Below are 16,432 nucleotides of genomic sequence, written 5' to 3'. Positions count from 1 at the left end.
TTGCCTGTTTTGGCCATCTCATGTCCACGCAGAGTCTTATGGCGTCTGAACCCTTCCTCAGCACTGGGACAATGGGCGAGACCCAGGTGGTGGGACCCGTCACCGGCTCTATGATATCTTGTTCGAGAAGCTTGTGCAGTTCATCTTCCACCTTCTTTTGTATATTCGCTGGTATGCCTCTGTAGTGTTGTGCTAATGGGCACACCGATTCATCGATGTGTAGCTTTATGTATCTGTTGCAGAGCTTTCCAATGCCTTTGAACAATTTGGGGTAGAGGTCCTTGATCATGTGCACCGGGTCTATGTATTTCTGGACCATGATCTTGTAGAGCATGTGTATTAGGTCCATTTCAATGGCTGTCTTGAAGCTTAGCACACAGCCGCTTTAGTTGCCATTCTTTAGTACGTGTATTAACACTTATTTTTCTTGTCCCTTATGTCTGCATGAGCCCTCGAATTGGCCTGTGGACTTGAGACGCGTAGAGAGTCTGTAGGAATAGATTTCCACGGTGGCTGGACTCAATTTGGGACGTTGCGGTAGGTCTTGAAAGACCTCCTCGCTGATCACGTTTACTGTCACCCCTGGGTCGATGAGAAATTCAGTGGGCCTTTCATTTAGTTTTAGGATAAGTGTGGGACTGTGTTCTGTGGCCTCAGCATTTCCCAGGGCATACACGTATGCCTTCCTTCGGTGTTCACCCCCCGAGGAGCTGGCTTCAGACTCAGACAGAGATTGCTCGACTAAATACTGCACATAGCGTCGTGAGCGTCGCTCTAGTCACGTATCTTCTCCTTTCTCTTCTTTATCTCCTGTTTCTCTCATCCCCGGAGCCCCTGTCCTTCTGTTCAGGGTCCATCGCTCTCGATAGGGCGTGTGTTTTGCCCCAGATGGCTGGGGTGCTGCGGGTGGTGGCCTGGATTTGTATCTGGGGGGAGCGTCTCTCCCTCTCTCTCTTCCTTTGTCCTTGTTGAGTCGGCATACTGCCTTAAAGTGTTTAAAGTGTCCTTCACCACACGTGGCACAACGCTGTCTGCTTGCAGGGCAGGAACCTTCATGCGGATACTCGAATCTGCATTTGAAACAGTGGGGCTCATCTGGCTTTCTCTCCTGCCATTGTCAATGTATCGTCTCTCCTGCTGCTGTGTTGTTCAAGCTTTCAACCTGCGAGTCCACTGCCCTTTCCGCCCTTGCAAGCGTCAGTATTTCGTCTAAGGTGCAAGCCTTTTGTAGTAATTTCCTTCGAAAAGGTCTTGGATTCACATCCTGCGATGATCTGTGATCGTAAGGCCTCAGTGATGGAGTAGTTTGCGAAGTCACAATGCTTCATCTTGATTTTCAATCTCATGCAATATGCATCCATCGTCTCACCCTTGGCCTGTTTAGTGGTGTGAAACAGGTGTCATTCATAATCCACATTGGTATGAGGGGTGAAGTATGCTGACAATGATGCCTTTAATTCCTGTAGAGAGCCTATGGATGTTGCAGGCATTTCGTCGATGATGTCACGCGTTGCCGGTCCAACCGCTAATTTCAGCGGACATTTTTGCTTGTCTTTCTCAATGGGCCCTGTGGCCGTGATGTATAGCTCAAAGTCCCTCATCCATCAGGACTATCTTGGCCCCATGTTGCTAGTATCTGTTACATCGAAAGCCCCTGGCATTTGGGCTGCTAAAGACTCTGGGAGTCTATATTGGGTCTGCTCCGGTGGAGCTGGTGCTGCTGGCCCCTGGACTACCACCACCTTGGCCCCGTCCTGGACCTGTGCCCCATCCTGCGCAGACATCCTCTCTCCTGATGTCTCCTTTGGGCCTTGGGCCCCTACGGCTTCCTATGAGGCACGAGCACCGTGTTAATAGGTGGACTGGCCCAGCACCATGCTGATTGCCCCTCTAATGGCCACCTCCTGGCACAAACACCATTGAGGCAGTGTTTTCCACCATTCACCGCGTGGATTATTTCACAGCCGCAGTCTGGGTCTTGAATCCGCTTCACCTAGCGTTCCGGAGTGGGCGGGGCACTGTTTCACCACATGCAGCCCTGGAGCTTTCTATGGCGCAGCACGCGCTTCCCCATGTGAGGCGGTCGTGTCACCAACACGCACTTCACTCTGTCACTGTGGGCGTCCGCACCTCACGTGCGTCCTCCTTGTCGCCAGTGTGATGGCCAAGCATTACATTTCATCAAGCATTACATTTCATGCGCGTGCCTTGCCGCGCTGTAATGAAGCACCGACAGGGAGCTGTAGTTAACACGTCCTTTATTTGCTCTTCCTGTTACTCTGCCCTAACCCTGCCCCTCAACGTCACTTCCTTCCCAGCCTCCCGCCTCCCACCTCCTGTTATCCCTGAACTAGAACGTCAACATGACAGCACCTCATACTGTTTCTTTCCTGCACACAAACTGGAAAGACAAACACACCTTTATCCAACCGTTTGGGTGTAAATTAAAAGTACTCGCTCCAAGACCATCTCTCACAGGGGTGCTGCTAGCTCTGGAAAAGATCTGGGGCTGTGCTAATGTTGGGACTGTGGGGTCTTGGGGCTAGCTAACATCTTGGTTGTAGCCCTTGAGTTTCTATCTGGGACTACAACCAAAAGACCAGGGGCTATAGCTTCCCACCACCCACTCCCACACTCCCCCTAGAAACGCCCCTGCAGTCACATTTGTGAATACCCACAAAAAGTTGCTGCACAATGTTGGCGGGGGCATTTTCACCACCATCTCTGCCCTGGATACAGATCTAGTTGTAAATGACGTGTGTGTAATATACACGTACATTCGTACATTGCATTTAAGCTTCCACATGTAGAAGGCCGTTTTTGAGAATTATGTGTGATTTCCGGGTGCGCGTTTCCTGTGCATGCTGCCCTTGCACTTAGAAAATACGCAGAGAAAATACGTAGAGAATCTATAGCATTTCCAAACAGTGACAACAGGCTGAGCTCTGACCACCCCACGCCTGCAAAAGTAATCATCAGGGGAAAAGATTCACTTTGTATGTTTATTGATTGTACTGCAAGTTTTGTTTTGCATTGACCCAGTCCCAGGGACCAACATGATTTATTCACTGCTGAATTTATATGCATGTATTTATTTGGCATTTTATATAGTGCCACTACTAAACAGGATTCATCAGAGCGCTGTGCTAGGTTAAAAACAGGAGAGGAGAAAGAAGGGGAAAAGTTGAGAGGGTACCCACCTTCAAGAACAGATACATGGATAAACATACGAGTTCACAAACGCTGTGCAAGGCAGCAAATTCTGGACTTGATCGCGGATATTATTTATTGTTCTTGTAATGCGCCTATACACAAGGCAGGATGGGGGAAACAGGAAGGAGGAAAGTAGCGATCATAATAGGCCATGCAATATTCAGATCGTGCAAGCGTGGTAGCAAGGCGTGCAAGGGGAAAGGGAGGCGGGGAAGTGCAGGAACTGGGTTGAAGGTCCCATGAGAAGGAAGAACCTGGGAGGCCAGGTGGATAGGGCCAAGGGGAATAAGAGAACAGGAAGATGTTGAGCAGCTTCCAGAACTTAAGGAGATTCGGCTCAAGTCTGAGAAGGTTAGGGAGGCCATTCCAGAGGGAGGCACCTGCGAAGGCGAGAGATCTACCATCCACTCTCTGCTTGGAAAAACGTCCAATTTGCAGAGAGTTAGAGTTAGAGCAAGACGAGCAAAGGTCTCTAGTGGGGAGGTATTTAGAGAGAGAGAGTTGTATATAGCGTGGTGCCAGCCCCCAGAAAGTCTTGTGAATTATGCAGTGGTTCTTGAACCAGTGGAGGGATTTAAGGGCTAGAGAGATGCAGTTCCTGGGCTTGAGGAGAAGGATAAGTCTTACAGGCCTATTCTGGATTAGTTGAAGGAGTTGAAGGGAAGAGTTAGGAAGATTGAGAAAGAGGCTGTTGCAGTAGTCCAGCCTGGAGACAACAAGAGCTCTGGAGGCTTTCAGTTTCTGGGGAAGGTGAGGAAGGGGGGAATGCTTTTGAGGAGGTCTAGCTGAAAGTGGACCTTCTTGGCCAGGTCCATGATGTGAGAAGAGAAGGAGAGGGAAGAGTCGAAGACGACTCCAAGGTTTTTTGCTTCACAGCAGGGTCAGGGGAGGGGGCCCATGGAGGGAGGCCAGAGTTTGGGAGGGAAAAGGGGAGCAGGGGTCCCAATGAGAAGGATAGAAGGATCTCGGTGTTACTGGCATTAAGGCAGAGGTTGTTAGTAGTGCACCATGCCTGAATAGCAGACAAGCCGTCAGGAATGAGAGGGGGGGAGGGTAGCTTGAAGGAAGGCTGCGTGTCATCAGCATAACACTGAAAGTTAGGAGAGAAGGTGGAGATCACACATTATAATTTAGGAGAGAAGGTGGGGATCACACATTATAATTTAGGAGAGAAGGTGGGGATCACACATTATAATTTAAAAGTGCACAGCAGACTCGTGGCCCTTCATGGTGCATATCCATTTATAGTTCTAGGGAAAGCATTCAAATATCAATCCCTGTTTCAGGAAGGTGTAGGTTATATTAAACAGCCGAAACATCTATTGAGAGTGGGCAGCACATCTTTCGTGTATACAGAATATTGTTGCTTTACAATATTTGGTCCACACCTGATATCCCTTTGCATTGGGGACTTAATTTATTGCAATGTGACGCTGGCAATGTCATGGTCAGTGGCTGGGTGAGCCCTAAATGGTGTACGCCATTAATACATGACTACTCATTCCATAATGAGTTCATATCATGTAAGTATCTTTCATCACATAAATACATCATATCAACAGAAGGGTGAAGAGATCCACATCGAGTTGGCATAAAACACAGGCATTTCTTTTCTATGTTGATCCAAAGCATTTCAGACTCCCCATCCTTCATCAGGGACCTGCCCGTCTTTCACCTTCTTGTTAAATTGCTCTTGTGTTCAAATGAGCATGTTGTGTCGATAAAAACATTCTTATTCTGCTCCTATAGTACTGTAGTTCCTCTAATAACATTTGTTACATGAACCAGAGACAGACGGACGATTGCTCCACCACACACCTGCTTGAAGTGGATGGAACTGTAGGGGCAGGAGAAGAATGCTTTCATGACACAACATTTGAGAGATAATTTCATTTGGTAATATACGAGTAAGTCCTAAACATTGCCAAGTAGAGTTACACCAGCATCTAGTGGACAGGACTTATCACAGAATCTTGAGAGCTTGGAAAGGCTGCTGATAGCTATGCGAGTACTCACTTCCAGATGAAGGCTCAGGTAAGTAATCTCTAAGCCGAAACAGAAGTATCTGATCTAAGTAAATATAAGGAGGGTAAGGATAGAGATTCTGATGCCTCTTTCAAAATAAGACCCCCAAAAACATTCCACACACATGGCCTGTCAGTCTCCACAGAAAAGAAGAGTGAGGATACCACTAGCACTGAGGCACCCACAACCTCACAACCCAAAGGTTGTTTTCTGTGTGGGAACATGGCCCACCGGAAGGGTCATCCAGCCTGTAAGTGTAAACCCAAACGGGCCATTGTGGCTGCTAGTCTCATAGAATAGGCCATAGTCAGATCGGGCATCTTAGCAGATGAAGACCCACTAGACCAGGGATTGGCCAGAATGTTTTGTAGATTCTTTGAGAGGTTACAGGACTGGGTCTCCAAAAGAGCCCCCAGGTTCTGCCAATACTCTGATTTATTTGGAGCAAGTCTTCATGAATAAGGAAAAATCGTTCACCTTACGGGACCCAGCTGCTGGTGTCATAGCTGTTAAGCGACAATGGGTGGAAGAAGAGCAGTATATTGGGAAAAGCTTCATGCATCAAATTGTGGTCAAAGACTCCAATACAGCACAGTGTCTGTTAGGTAATGGTCACAGCAGTTACTAGAACGAGAGCTGTGGGAACACCAAGGGAGGAAGCACTTGAGGGCCTAGGGGCCGTAGTTCTTTCAGCTAGTGATTGCGAGAGACTGGCCTCACCGGTAGTTACAGTGCTGATGTCCCCTGAGGTATCTGCTCTTGTGGGAGAGGGCCCAGTGGCCACTGACGTTTCTACAGCTGGTGCACAGGGATATTGTGGGAGCAACTGACTCAAGCACTGACTCGACCTGCTGGAAGCCATCAACATCACTGTCATTTATCTCGCACATTGACTCGACCCCTCCAGAGCCCTCATCATCATCATCACTTGACCACTACCCTGAACGATTGGAAGCCATCATTTCGACCATCACCAATGTCCACCCGACCCAACGGAAATCGCACCCTTGAACCGACTTGAAGTCGACTGCTAGTGGTTTTGCATCAACTCTAACATCTCGACCTCGGCTCGACTGCAGCAAAATTGCCTAGAAGCTTGTCTCGACATTGTTGAGCATCAAAGATGGGATTTAAAGGTGCTGTGGAGAGACTCTGTTTCCCATGTTCACTTTTGGGATCATCATAGCTATTAAAAAAAAAGCCCCCGTCTCTACCTTTTCTACAGGAACATTACCTCAAACATTGTCAGTTACAGAAATCCCTGCTTGCACACCCCTGCTTATGAACCCAGAGTGCCCTTTCACAAAATATTCTGCATTCTCTGTGTTTCTTTCAAAAGGATGGTTGCTTCGTGCTTTGACGTCTGTTTCCATTGATTGGTTTATCAAAGTTTCTGTGTTTTTATAGAACCTTCATTAGACATTTTTCGCGACTGTTACCAGCTCGCCCTCCTCTGAAATGATAGCCTGCCCCCGGCCCACGTTACCAAAAGAGGCGAAGGAGGTCTGCCTCTTGGGCCGCGCCTGCGTCACCTTTATGATTGGGCTTACTCTGGTTTAGTAGCAGCATGTGACTCAGCAGACAGCAGCACAGTAGCGATTTCGTCACAGACTGCCACCAACCAGTGGGGGCCTCAGCCAGCGACACAAGTGAAAACTATGCATGGAGTACCATGTCCCTGAGGGATGGAGAGGCGTAGCCTCTATTGTCTAACAAGTGTGGCCTGAAGTTAATGTAGTTGGGCCCACCACAGTGACGTTAATATCTGTAAATGCCCACAGAGCGCTTACAGATTTGGCCCTGCACTGCCCACGCCTCTGGGGGGGATTTATGTTCCCTCACAGCCCACACTCTGGATATGCGCCTCTGGGAAAAATCAGTAAAGACATCTGTGCAAAGTATACAAACAAGCAACGGTGACATAGTGACAGGGTAGGACTTTGGCCCCACAGTGCAGCATGCAAGGGTTTACAGGGGCGTGCAAGGGCGGCCAGGAAGAATGGGCCAACAGCACTGCGCCATAAGCAAACAAGACACCGTTAGTTTGCAAGTTGTGTGTAGCCCGTCCGCCGGCTGGAACTTTCCGATTGCCTCCGGGGTGGGTGGGGCATTACTGTTGCTCAACCTCAGTACCCAACGTGCCCTGCCTGAGTTTACACTGGTCTGAAGGGAACACCTCCCCAAGGCCGGCGAGGTTTAGAGGTGCCGTTTCACTTTGGCTTTATTAAATACGTGTAATTTGGAGCTCGCTCCACATGATATCAAGCAGATCCTTTGAAGCACATCGCTCCAGCCATGTGGGCAACACTCCCTGCACTGTAACCAAACTTGGAGCACCCTCTTATACATCACTTTTGCCGAATAGCAACTTTGCTGGGTGCTTTTCTGCTGCATGCTGCTTACCACTATCGGGTAGATGTTAAGTTTGGTTAAGGTATATAGTGGGGAGGGTGGGAGGAAGGTTTGTGGGGGGCCTTCTCCCACTGTTTGTGCTACAGAAAAGTGGCAGAATAATACAAAAAAACTTCTGCGAAGTTGTCCCCTAGCTAAAAAACATGCAGCAAAGAATCATACAACTGTCTGCTATAACAATACGTAGATCCAAGCAGAGCTGTGCCAATGTACCTCATTCCCAACCTGCGGGCCTGTGGCATCTGGTATTTCAGTACCCAGCTCTGCCAATGTACCTTATTCCTGGTCTGTGGCATTATCTGCTATTTCAGTGCACAGCTCTGCCAATGCACCCCACTCCTGACCTGTGGGCCTGTGGCATTATCTGCTATTTCAGTACACAGCTCAATGCACCTCATTCCTGACCTGCGGGCCTGTGGCATTATCTGCGATTTCAGTACACAGCTCTGCCAATGCACCTCATTCGTGACCTGCGGGCCTGCAGCGTTGTCTGCTATTTCACTACACAGCTCTGCCAATGCACTTCATTCCTGGCCTTCGGCCCTGCGGCATTACCTGCTATTTCAGTACACTGCTCTCCTAATGCACGTCTACCATGCTCTTTGCCTCGCTAGCCCACCTCTTCTGGTAAAGTTATGCACAGAAGCTCTGCCAATGAAGCTCTGCGCCCTACTGTACAGTACTCCATCGATTTCCACACAGGAACCCACCAGCAGCTCTGACAGTGCACCTCAACCCTGAGCTTCTCCTTACCTTCATGAGGGAGCAGATGACGATGGCCCCGGCATTTACCATTGGGTTGTGGGGTTTTCCTGGGGACAGAAGAAAAGAAGGGAGTGACCTTCGATTTACGGTGTACAAATAGGAAAAAGACACCTGCGTCAAAGTGAGGGGGTGGGGGAAGGGGTTCAAGGGGCCAGAAATGTAAGTACAAGTCTGCAGTGGGGCCCTGGTTCCCTACCTCATAACTGGCGTGAAAGGTGCTAGGTTCCGTATCAGGCAGACACAAAAGAGGAGTTGGAGGGGGGCTCTAGGCCAATTGCCTTTGTGCATCTCAAAGCGAAAACATCAAAACACTGGGGTAATGGGGGGTGGCCCACTGCCAGAAGCCCATTGGCTCTCCCACCCCATGCCATGAAAGCCTCCAGGCTGGAGGCCTCTGTGTCATGAAGTGGGGAGCTCTATGACTTCAAAAAGAGACTATTTATTTGTGCAGTCATAGCCCCGAGCCCCCCACCATGACATGGAGGCCTCCAGCTCCTCTGCAATGATAGGAACACGTTTCCTGCTGCAGGGAGCTGAAGTCCTCGTTCCCTGGGCCAACGGATTCAAAAAGGTACAAACATGTATTTTGTTTAAATGTGCATGCATGTAAGTGTGTGTCTGTGTATGTATATAATGTAATGTGTGTGAATGCATGATGTATGGATGGCTGCCTGGGTGTGCGCGTGTGAGTGTATGGTGAAAGAGTGCCAATGTAAATGTATGGGTGGCTGGGTGTGTGTGAGTGTATGATGAATGCTGTGTGTGCTTGTGTCCGCATTAGTTATTTATTGGTAATCTTCATTACTCCTAGCACACCTCTTCCTCGTCCCAGTACTTGTGTAAGAGGCACTTTGCTTGGTTTGCCAGGGGCCCCCAGATGTTGTGCTACCCCACTAACATAAGTAACCCAGAGGAGAAAGTACAAACACCTAAGGTTGTCCCGTGATTGGTGTGGGATGGTCGACGTGTTATGGCATTTTACGCTCCCATCACTTTGCATTCTGGTACTTGTAGTCCTGCGTGCATAGTAGCTACAAAGCTGATACAGGAATGCAAAGTGACGTGAGCTGCAAGGCCCAGACACACCATGCATCTATCCACTCAGTTGAGAGGTTTGTTTCTGCAGATTTTTGAAAATGAGGGTTGACCTTTGGTCCCGCATCCTCCAGACCATTGGTTGATTGGTGCAGTGACGTGGGTAAGAAGAAAGTAGTCTGGGATTCCACCCCAGAGGGTGGGGCGATGGGGTGGGACTAGGGGTGCAGTGTTGGCAGTTAAGTGATAGGCTTTATTGCTAAAATGCAAAAAACACAGCGGAAATAAAATAAAACAGCGATTGATAAAGATTACATGAACCGTGCACGCATTACACAATAAACCAACCTGATAACCGGTAACGCGGTCATCATCTCCGCACACAATGGCCAAGTCACACGGAAAGAAGGCATGCACCTCTGGACTAGGGAGCCCAGTCATTTACCCTGCTACACCCTTGCCAGCCCGTGCCATGGATGATTCTACAATCTCAAGCACCTGCTGTATGTTGTGTCCAGTAACTTTCGAACCAGGTTGCTCAGTTGCACCTGCTGGTGACTTTGAATCTTGAAATGGATCACCAAAATCCATAGGTCCGTGCTGCCATCTAGTGGACATTTATTTGGGCTATTTTTGATTAACCCCGCAAGGGGAACAGTGCATTCCATTGTTTTTTTCCCATCTTGCTTGCACCTCCTCCTGAGATCCGTGTGCAGCTTCTTCCCTTTCCTGATCTGAGAGTACGTACTTTTTTTGTGTTTTTATTAAATGTAGAGTGCCTTTTTCGCCAAAGTCGCTGAACAATAAAAAATGAAAGGAATTTAAAAAAACCTACATTCAAATGATACAAATGGATCCAAATCACATCAGCAGAGAAGACAAAACAGAACGAATTGCACTTCAAGGAGGTAAAAGACAAAAGAAGATCGAGTTTAAGATTAGCTTGAAAAATACAAAGAGATGAAGAAGAGAGAAGCGGGAGAGGAAGGGCATTCCAATGTTTAGTAGCCAACAAAGAAACGGAAACGAGACAGAGCACAGGGAGGCTTAGGAACAGTTAGAAGAAATAGAACGTAAAAAGAAAGCAATGAAGCAAGATAAGGCGGAGCCAGACCATGAGCGCATTTGAAAACATTTGAAAGAAAGCGATACAAGAGACAAGATTCAAAAGGGAGTATTGAGATTGGAAGCAGGGAATGTGTAATAGAAGATCTAGGCAGGGCTGTCACAAGATGTGCTGAGGCCCGCGGCAAAACATTTGGTGAGGCCCCTTTTTGATTTTACATACTGGGCCAGCTGCGGCACCTTCGCAAACAGGGGACTCGAGAAATCTCTCCTTGAGTTTGTGTGGAGGAACCCAAATATGGTCTATTACTACAACTGCAAATCACCTGCAGAAAAGGTAGATTTCTCTACTGAAGAAAGGTTTATGCCAGACTACCTTTTGTATCATATGCATAAATATATATAGGATCGCATGACGGCATGTGGTGCATGATGCCAGCATTAAGGAGCATCATGCCCCTGTGTGCGCATCAAAACACACATCATACAAAGTGACAGATGGACGAGGTGGGTAAAAGCTGCAGATTATTACTAGTTGTCTGTGTCATAAGACTGCCAACATGGGGGCAGCTGCGTGGAGACCCATTTCAACTGCAAAAGCTGAAAAACCCAGATGCCATCCCTCAATGGGGAAACCGACAGCACAATGGGTTTATTGGCCTCACATTGGCCCCACTCGCTATTTGCTTTCAAAACGGTCATCCAGTCCCTGCTTAGCTGATTAACAGAGCCGTGGCCGGACGGAACAAGACACAGATGTTAAATGGTGCCTGAGCTTCGCTGTTAACAAAGGCCCTGCAATTACTAACATACAATATTTCACTATTGGCACCTGCATTCATAAACATACTTTTTTAGGTAATTGAAATTGTGATGTGGGGTTAGCACTTGCATGCCAGGGGAGTGATTAGAAGTGGTAACATGAGATATCTCATTCTTACAGCAGTCCTTAAGTGTGACGTTTCAGAAATGAAGGAGAGAGTTAGCTGCTTCTAACATTGATACTTCACCAGAATATTCTCATTCAATCTGGAAAGAAGTTAGATGTGCCCACACAAGTAAGTTTGCCCCTCCCCCACAGGCTCTGAAGTTAGTGCCTCTCCCAACATTTGAAGTGTTAGTCCCCCTCCATCGCCCCCCGAAATGTTAGCCTAGGTGCACCTCTTATGCCATGACCCCACCCTTTAATTAAGTGGCCCGCAGGTCTGCTAAATGTAGGGGTGGGGGCTGGCGCACACATTCAGATACAACACTTTCACCTATGCATTCAACCACCAGTCGCACAACTCCTTGCATGCACGCATACATAAAACCAAACAGCATTGACACCAACATAAATATCAACATACAAGCACACATTCATGCACATATACATTCTCATTTAATTTAAATACACATATAAAGACATTTAAATGAAAATAAAAAACACTTATCTTACTTCCATGCACTCCAAAACGTGGACATGCTGTCTGACAGGAGAGAACTGCTCCCCTATCAGTCAGCGTGTTCACGCAACGTCAGCAACGTGAACACACTGAGTGACAGGAGTCAAGTCCCCTCCAGATTGTTCTCCCTGTTGCAGGCGTGGATGCTTTGCAAGTGCCATCTGGTTGACGCCCGCATACTTGGTTATTTGAGCACATCTTGAGTCCATCACACAACCATTCCCCGGCTCCTCTCGGCAAGGTGTTGAACTATGCCATTCGCCAGTGATCCGCTAACCTCCAGAGCAGGGCTTTGGTGATCAGCGCTTCATCTGCTCCCCCACATTACTAGCCAGGCACTCATACTTCCATAATCGGAGCCCCTTCTCCCACATTCTCACGATCTCAAAACATGCAGTTTCAAACAAGCCAGGCCCTAATCCTCGGAGATCATGTTCTTGATACCAGGAGGGGGCTTGCTATCATACCGCATTTGATAACGCGGAATGGCACAGAGTCATTTGTCACACATGGATCCCATATCTAGTTCCGAGTTCACCTCTTGGCTTCACTGAGGTCCTCCGCTCCTTTACTGAGGCCACCCTCTCTTCTCTGGGGTAGTCCAGACTGATTGCACTAACAGTTGTGACCATTTTGGCAAATAACCTAAGTGCTGCTGGTTTAAAGTGCAGGATAATCTTATTATGGGGTTGTCTATTCTTTACCGGGACCTGATGTCCCACAGTCTGCATGAAACATTGTGCATCTCTATTTGCATGCAGTCAGCACGGGGTGATTCCTAGCTGGGCAATGCCCAACTTGGAATGAAACTCATTGAACACCTGCCCCTAGTATCGTAGGCCTGATGGACTCTGGTTGGCCATGTGTCACCAGCACTTTCTGATGTCCCAGGAGGACTGCATCCTCTGCAGTGGAGGCCACAAACACAACCTTGGTGTACCCGGAACAATCATCTGTAGCTCCCATTAGGTGAGGTCCACCTGATAGTGTTTAGATTTCTACATGGCATGCTGCTTCGTGGTGCTGTACATATTGGGCATTACATTATTTTTGAGTAATTGGATGCATTGAAAATTGTTACCAAAAAAGTGATAGGTGGAAGGTTTTGAATAACTCTGAACCACTGGCATTGCTCTGGGCAACCTTCCACATCACCGTTTTTCAACCTGCCTGCGCCATTGCAAAAGGGGTCCAGCCATATGCAAATCAGTCAGGTACTGCCACCAATGGCAGCAGTCCTGCCCGAATTGCTAGGCCAGGTCCTCTCTGCACAGAAACACAAGTGACCCTAGAGATGTTTCAGCCTTGGTGGGCCTAGTCAGTAAGGTGCAACTTGGTTCCCTATACCGCAGTGAGCAAGGGACCCACGTTCGGGCCTATCCTCCCTCACACAGGGAGACACACTATAACCCAAAAAAGTGATGGGTGGAAGGTTTAGAATATCTCTGAACCACTGGCATTGCTCTGGGCAACCTTCCACATCACCGTTTTTCATCCGTCTGCGCCATTGCAAATGAGGTCCTGCCATATGCAAATCAGTCAGGTACTGCCACCAATGGCAGCAGTCCAGCCCAAACCGCTAGGCCAGGTCCCCTTTGCACAGAAACACAAGCAACTCTAGACATGTTTCGTCCTTGGTGGGCCTCGACAGTGAGGTGCAGCTTGGTTCCCTACGGTGAGCGAGCAAGGGGCCCACGTGTGGGCCTATCCTCTCTCACACAGGGAGACAAACTATAACCCCAAAAAGAGATGGGTGGAAGGTTCTGAATAAATCTGAACCACTGCCATTGGTCTAGAAGTTTGTTGGCTTTATCCAAAGTAGATTGTAACTCTGTAAAATATCCCATTTCAAAAACAGTGAACACATATTTGACGGGACATCAAGGAAAATGTGCCTGAGCAACCGATATTCTTTTCTGTCACAGGGACTGGGAATAAGGTAAACTGTTAACCATTTTTATTGGATACAGTGATTTAGCTTGCAATAGTGCATTTACATCAGCTACTTTCATAAAGACTATAAACAAAGGTGAATGAGTGAAGGCCACTTATGTAAACAAGAATTGCACTATTTTGGGTCAATCTTCAATAGTGGAATGGATGGTGTTCAGACTCAGTTTGGCCATCTTGCCGTTATTCATGATTTTCGAAGAGTTCTTCCAGAGGAAGCACCATGGCCCTCACCCCACTCACCTCCTGCTGTTCTTGGTCGACCTGGGCCTCGCTCCCCTTCTGCCTATCGCCACTGCTCCCCAGAGCCCAGAGCCCAGGGTCAGTAATTTTCCTTTTTCATTTCCTTCTTTTCTTTACCTGTCCCAAGCATCACTCTTCCGGGCTGCATGTGGCATGTCCATTCTCCGAGTGTCATGGTGGAGCCCTTTTTTGCACATTTTGTGACCCCTGTCAGTTTTCATTTATTTCACATGGGGCCCCATGACCACTGTCTTGATTTTAGAAGCCCCCTCACTGTACTCTTCTGTAACCTTCTTGCCCCAAGGCCCTCAATCACATGTCCCACTTTCTTTCACAAAAAACCCTTGATGCCATTTGAGCGTTGTCCGTGCAATGTTCCCAGTGACAACATGAACCTGTCCCTTTCGGACATTCACTAGAATCCATTAATTCTTGATGGGATCCTTTCCATTCAGTGAAAATATCATCCATGCATCTCATCCAATTTCCCCACTTTTTTGCCAATGTCCAGATGAATAAATGTATGTTTGTTCAACACAATTGATATACAAATTTGCATCAGTGGGGTGCAAATGAAGCTCCCATCAAAGCCCAACACAGTTGCCTTAAGTATGTTCTATGACGGCAGCAATAACTCCCCGTTAGGATTAATTAACCCCTGCTTTATTTCATAGCTAATGCCTTCTGCACCGCCTTCATCCAGTCAATGGGAGGGATATCTTTCTAAAGCCCTACTACATCTGCAGTGGCAATTTGTCCACATGTTTATATCATCTGTAAACAAATCTCAATATTACTTCCTAAAGTTTCAAAAATATTTTCCGTCTGAAAGACACCAAGTCTTCCAGGTGGATTATATACAATCTTTTGGGGATGATTTACTAAACTAAATATCAAGCTTACTTACACTGTTTTAGTAAATTTAGTCTTACTTAAGCTACTTATTTTGCTTACTAAATCAGCCACTTATATCTTTTTGGAAAATAGAAAATAGAATATCACGAGTGTATTTTACAATACGTAACTTGAGCCCATTAGTATTTTGACTATGGCTTCTTACTCCCCAGAAGGAATACTTCGGTACTTTTGTTTGTAACTTTAAAACACCGGCAAGCAGTTTCTCCTGAGACCAACCTTCGTAGAAATCAGCTCCCTCTATGCAGTAACGGAGCTTTTTAAGAATCGCACAAGTAAGCACAAGATTCTTATCCAGTTGTACTAACTCATATTGGGTTGAGCTCATAACTATGTACCCAAGTTCTCTCTCTATGTATGTGCGGCCAGACCCTTTATAAAGGATTATGACATTAGTGTTTAAAAATCTGTAAAAAAGGAGACTAAAAGAACGTGTCTCCACTGAGCCAAATCTCCACTTCTACATACCTCTGATAGAGAATTCTGTGAACACCCGTCGATGCATATCTATTATTTACCTCTTCTGAATTTAATAATGGTCAACTGGTATGTGTATTAAATTGAGTTCAGCGCTAGCTCCAAAAACAAATGGTCTACGTAGGTTGAATAAGAGTCCCCTCATCCTGCTTGTACTAAACATGTTGTTTAAAATGTAGTTATTTGAGTTAATTATTGATAATGTTACCAAGTTTTGATTATTATGTTTCTGCTTTCTTTAGAAATGTAATAAATTGAGCTATTGCCCCTGAAGAAGAGTGGATAACTCGAAACGCGTTGGGCGCTTTTCTATATTATGTATAATAAACTAGTTTAAACTTTGGAAAAACTCTTTGTCTAAAGAAATAAAGACTCAAAAATGATACACACTTGATTTATGGAATTAATTCCAAAACTGCAAGCAAGTTATTGTTCTGTTGTCACAGAAGATCGATAGTGTGCAGGGGACGGGAGTTCCCAAAACTTTTGGGAACGACCACTTTTTGTCTTGTTTCATTATAAATGTTACCTCACCAATGGGATAACTTTCTCCAATCTTGAATTTGTTTCCATGTCCGTTAATTAACTTGAAAGCTCTCAGTTGTATTTATTCGTTCCCATTTCTACCAATGCATCATCTTTGTTGGCCTTTTTAATGGTCAAACATTTGTCAAATCTTACGTTTCTTAAGGGGTTGGTGCACTGCCGGTGTTATGTCGCCTCTAAATCCCAAATGATTGAATGAGACCTCTTCTCATTTGCCGCCGTATTTATTAAATAAATTCAGAGATTGCTTTGAAGTGATTAGATTGAGCATGCACTTTGGTTTGAAATCAAGATATGTGCGTCTTTCACAACTGGTACCATCATGATGTTGAAAATAAGGT

The 16,432-nt window shown here is 46.6% G+C and overlaps 1 protein-coding gene across 1 annotated transcript in view; it reads right to left on the bottom strand.

Moving 5' to 3' along the window:
* GLS2 (glutaminase 2) overlaps positions 1-16,432 on the bottom strand; it is a 579,026-nt gene that overhangs the window by 221,247 nt on the left and 341,347 nt on the right. Inside the window, exon 7 of the mRNA XM_069653689.1 lies at positions 8,404-8,462. Coding sequence (XP_069509790.1) covers positions 8,404-8,462 — 59 coding nt within the window. The remainder of the gene's footprint in view (positions 1-8,403; positions 8,463-16,432) is intronic.

The sequence above is a fragment of the Ambystoma mexicanum genome, chromosome 3q, assembly GCF_040938575.1.
Source record: "Ambystoma mexicanum isolate Mex_15411 chromosome 3q, UKY_AmexF1_1, whole genome shotgun sequence".
In the NCBI taxonomy this organism is placed as follows: domain Eukaryota; kingdom Metazoa; phylum Chordata; class Amphibia; order Caudata; family Ambystomatidae; genus Ambystoma; species Ambystoma mexicanum.
The sequence above is the reverse complement of the archived record's forward strand: the minus strand, read 5'-3'. Positions and strand labels throughout refer to the sequence as shown.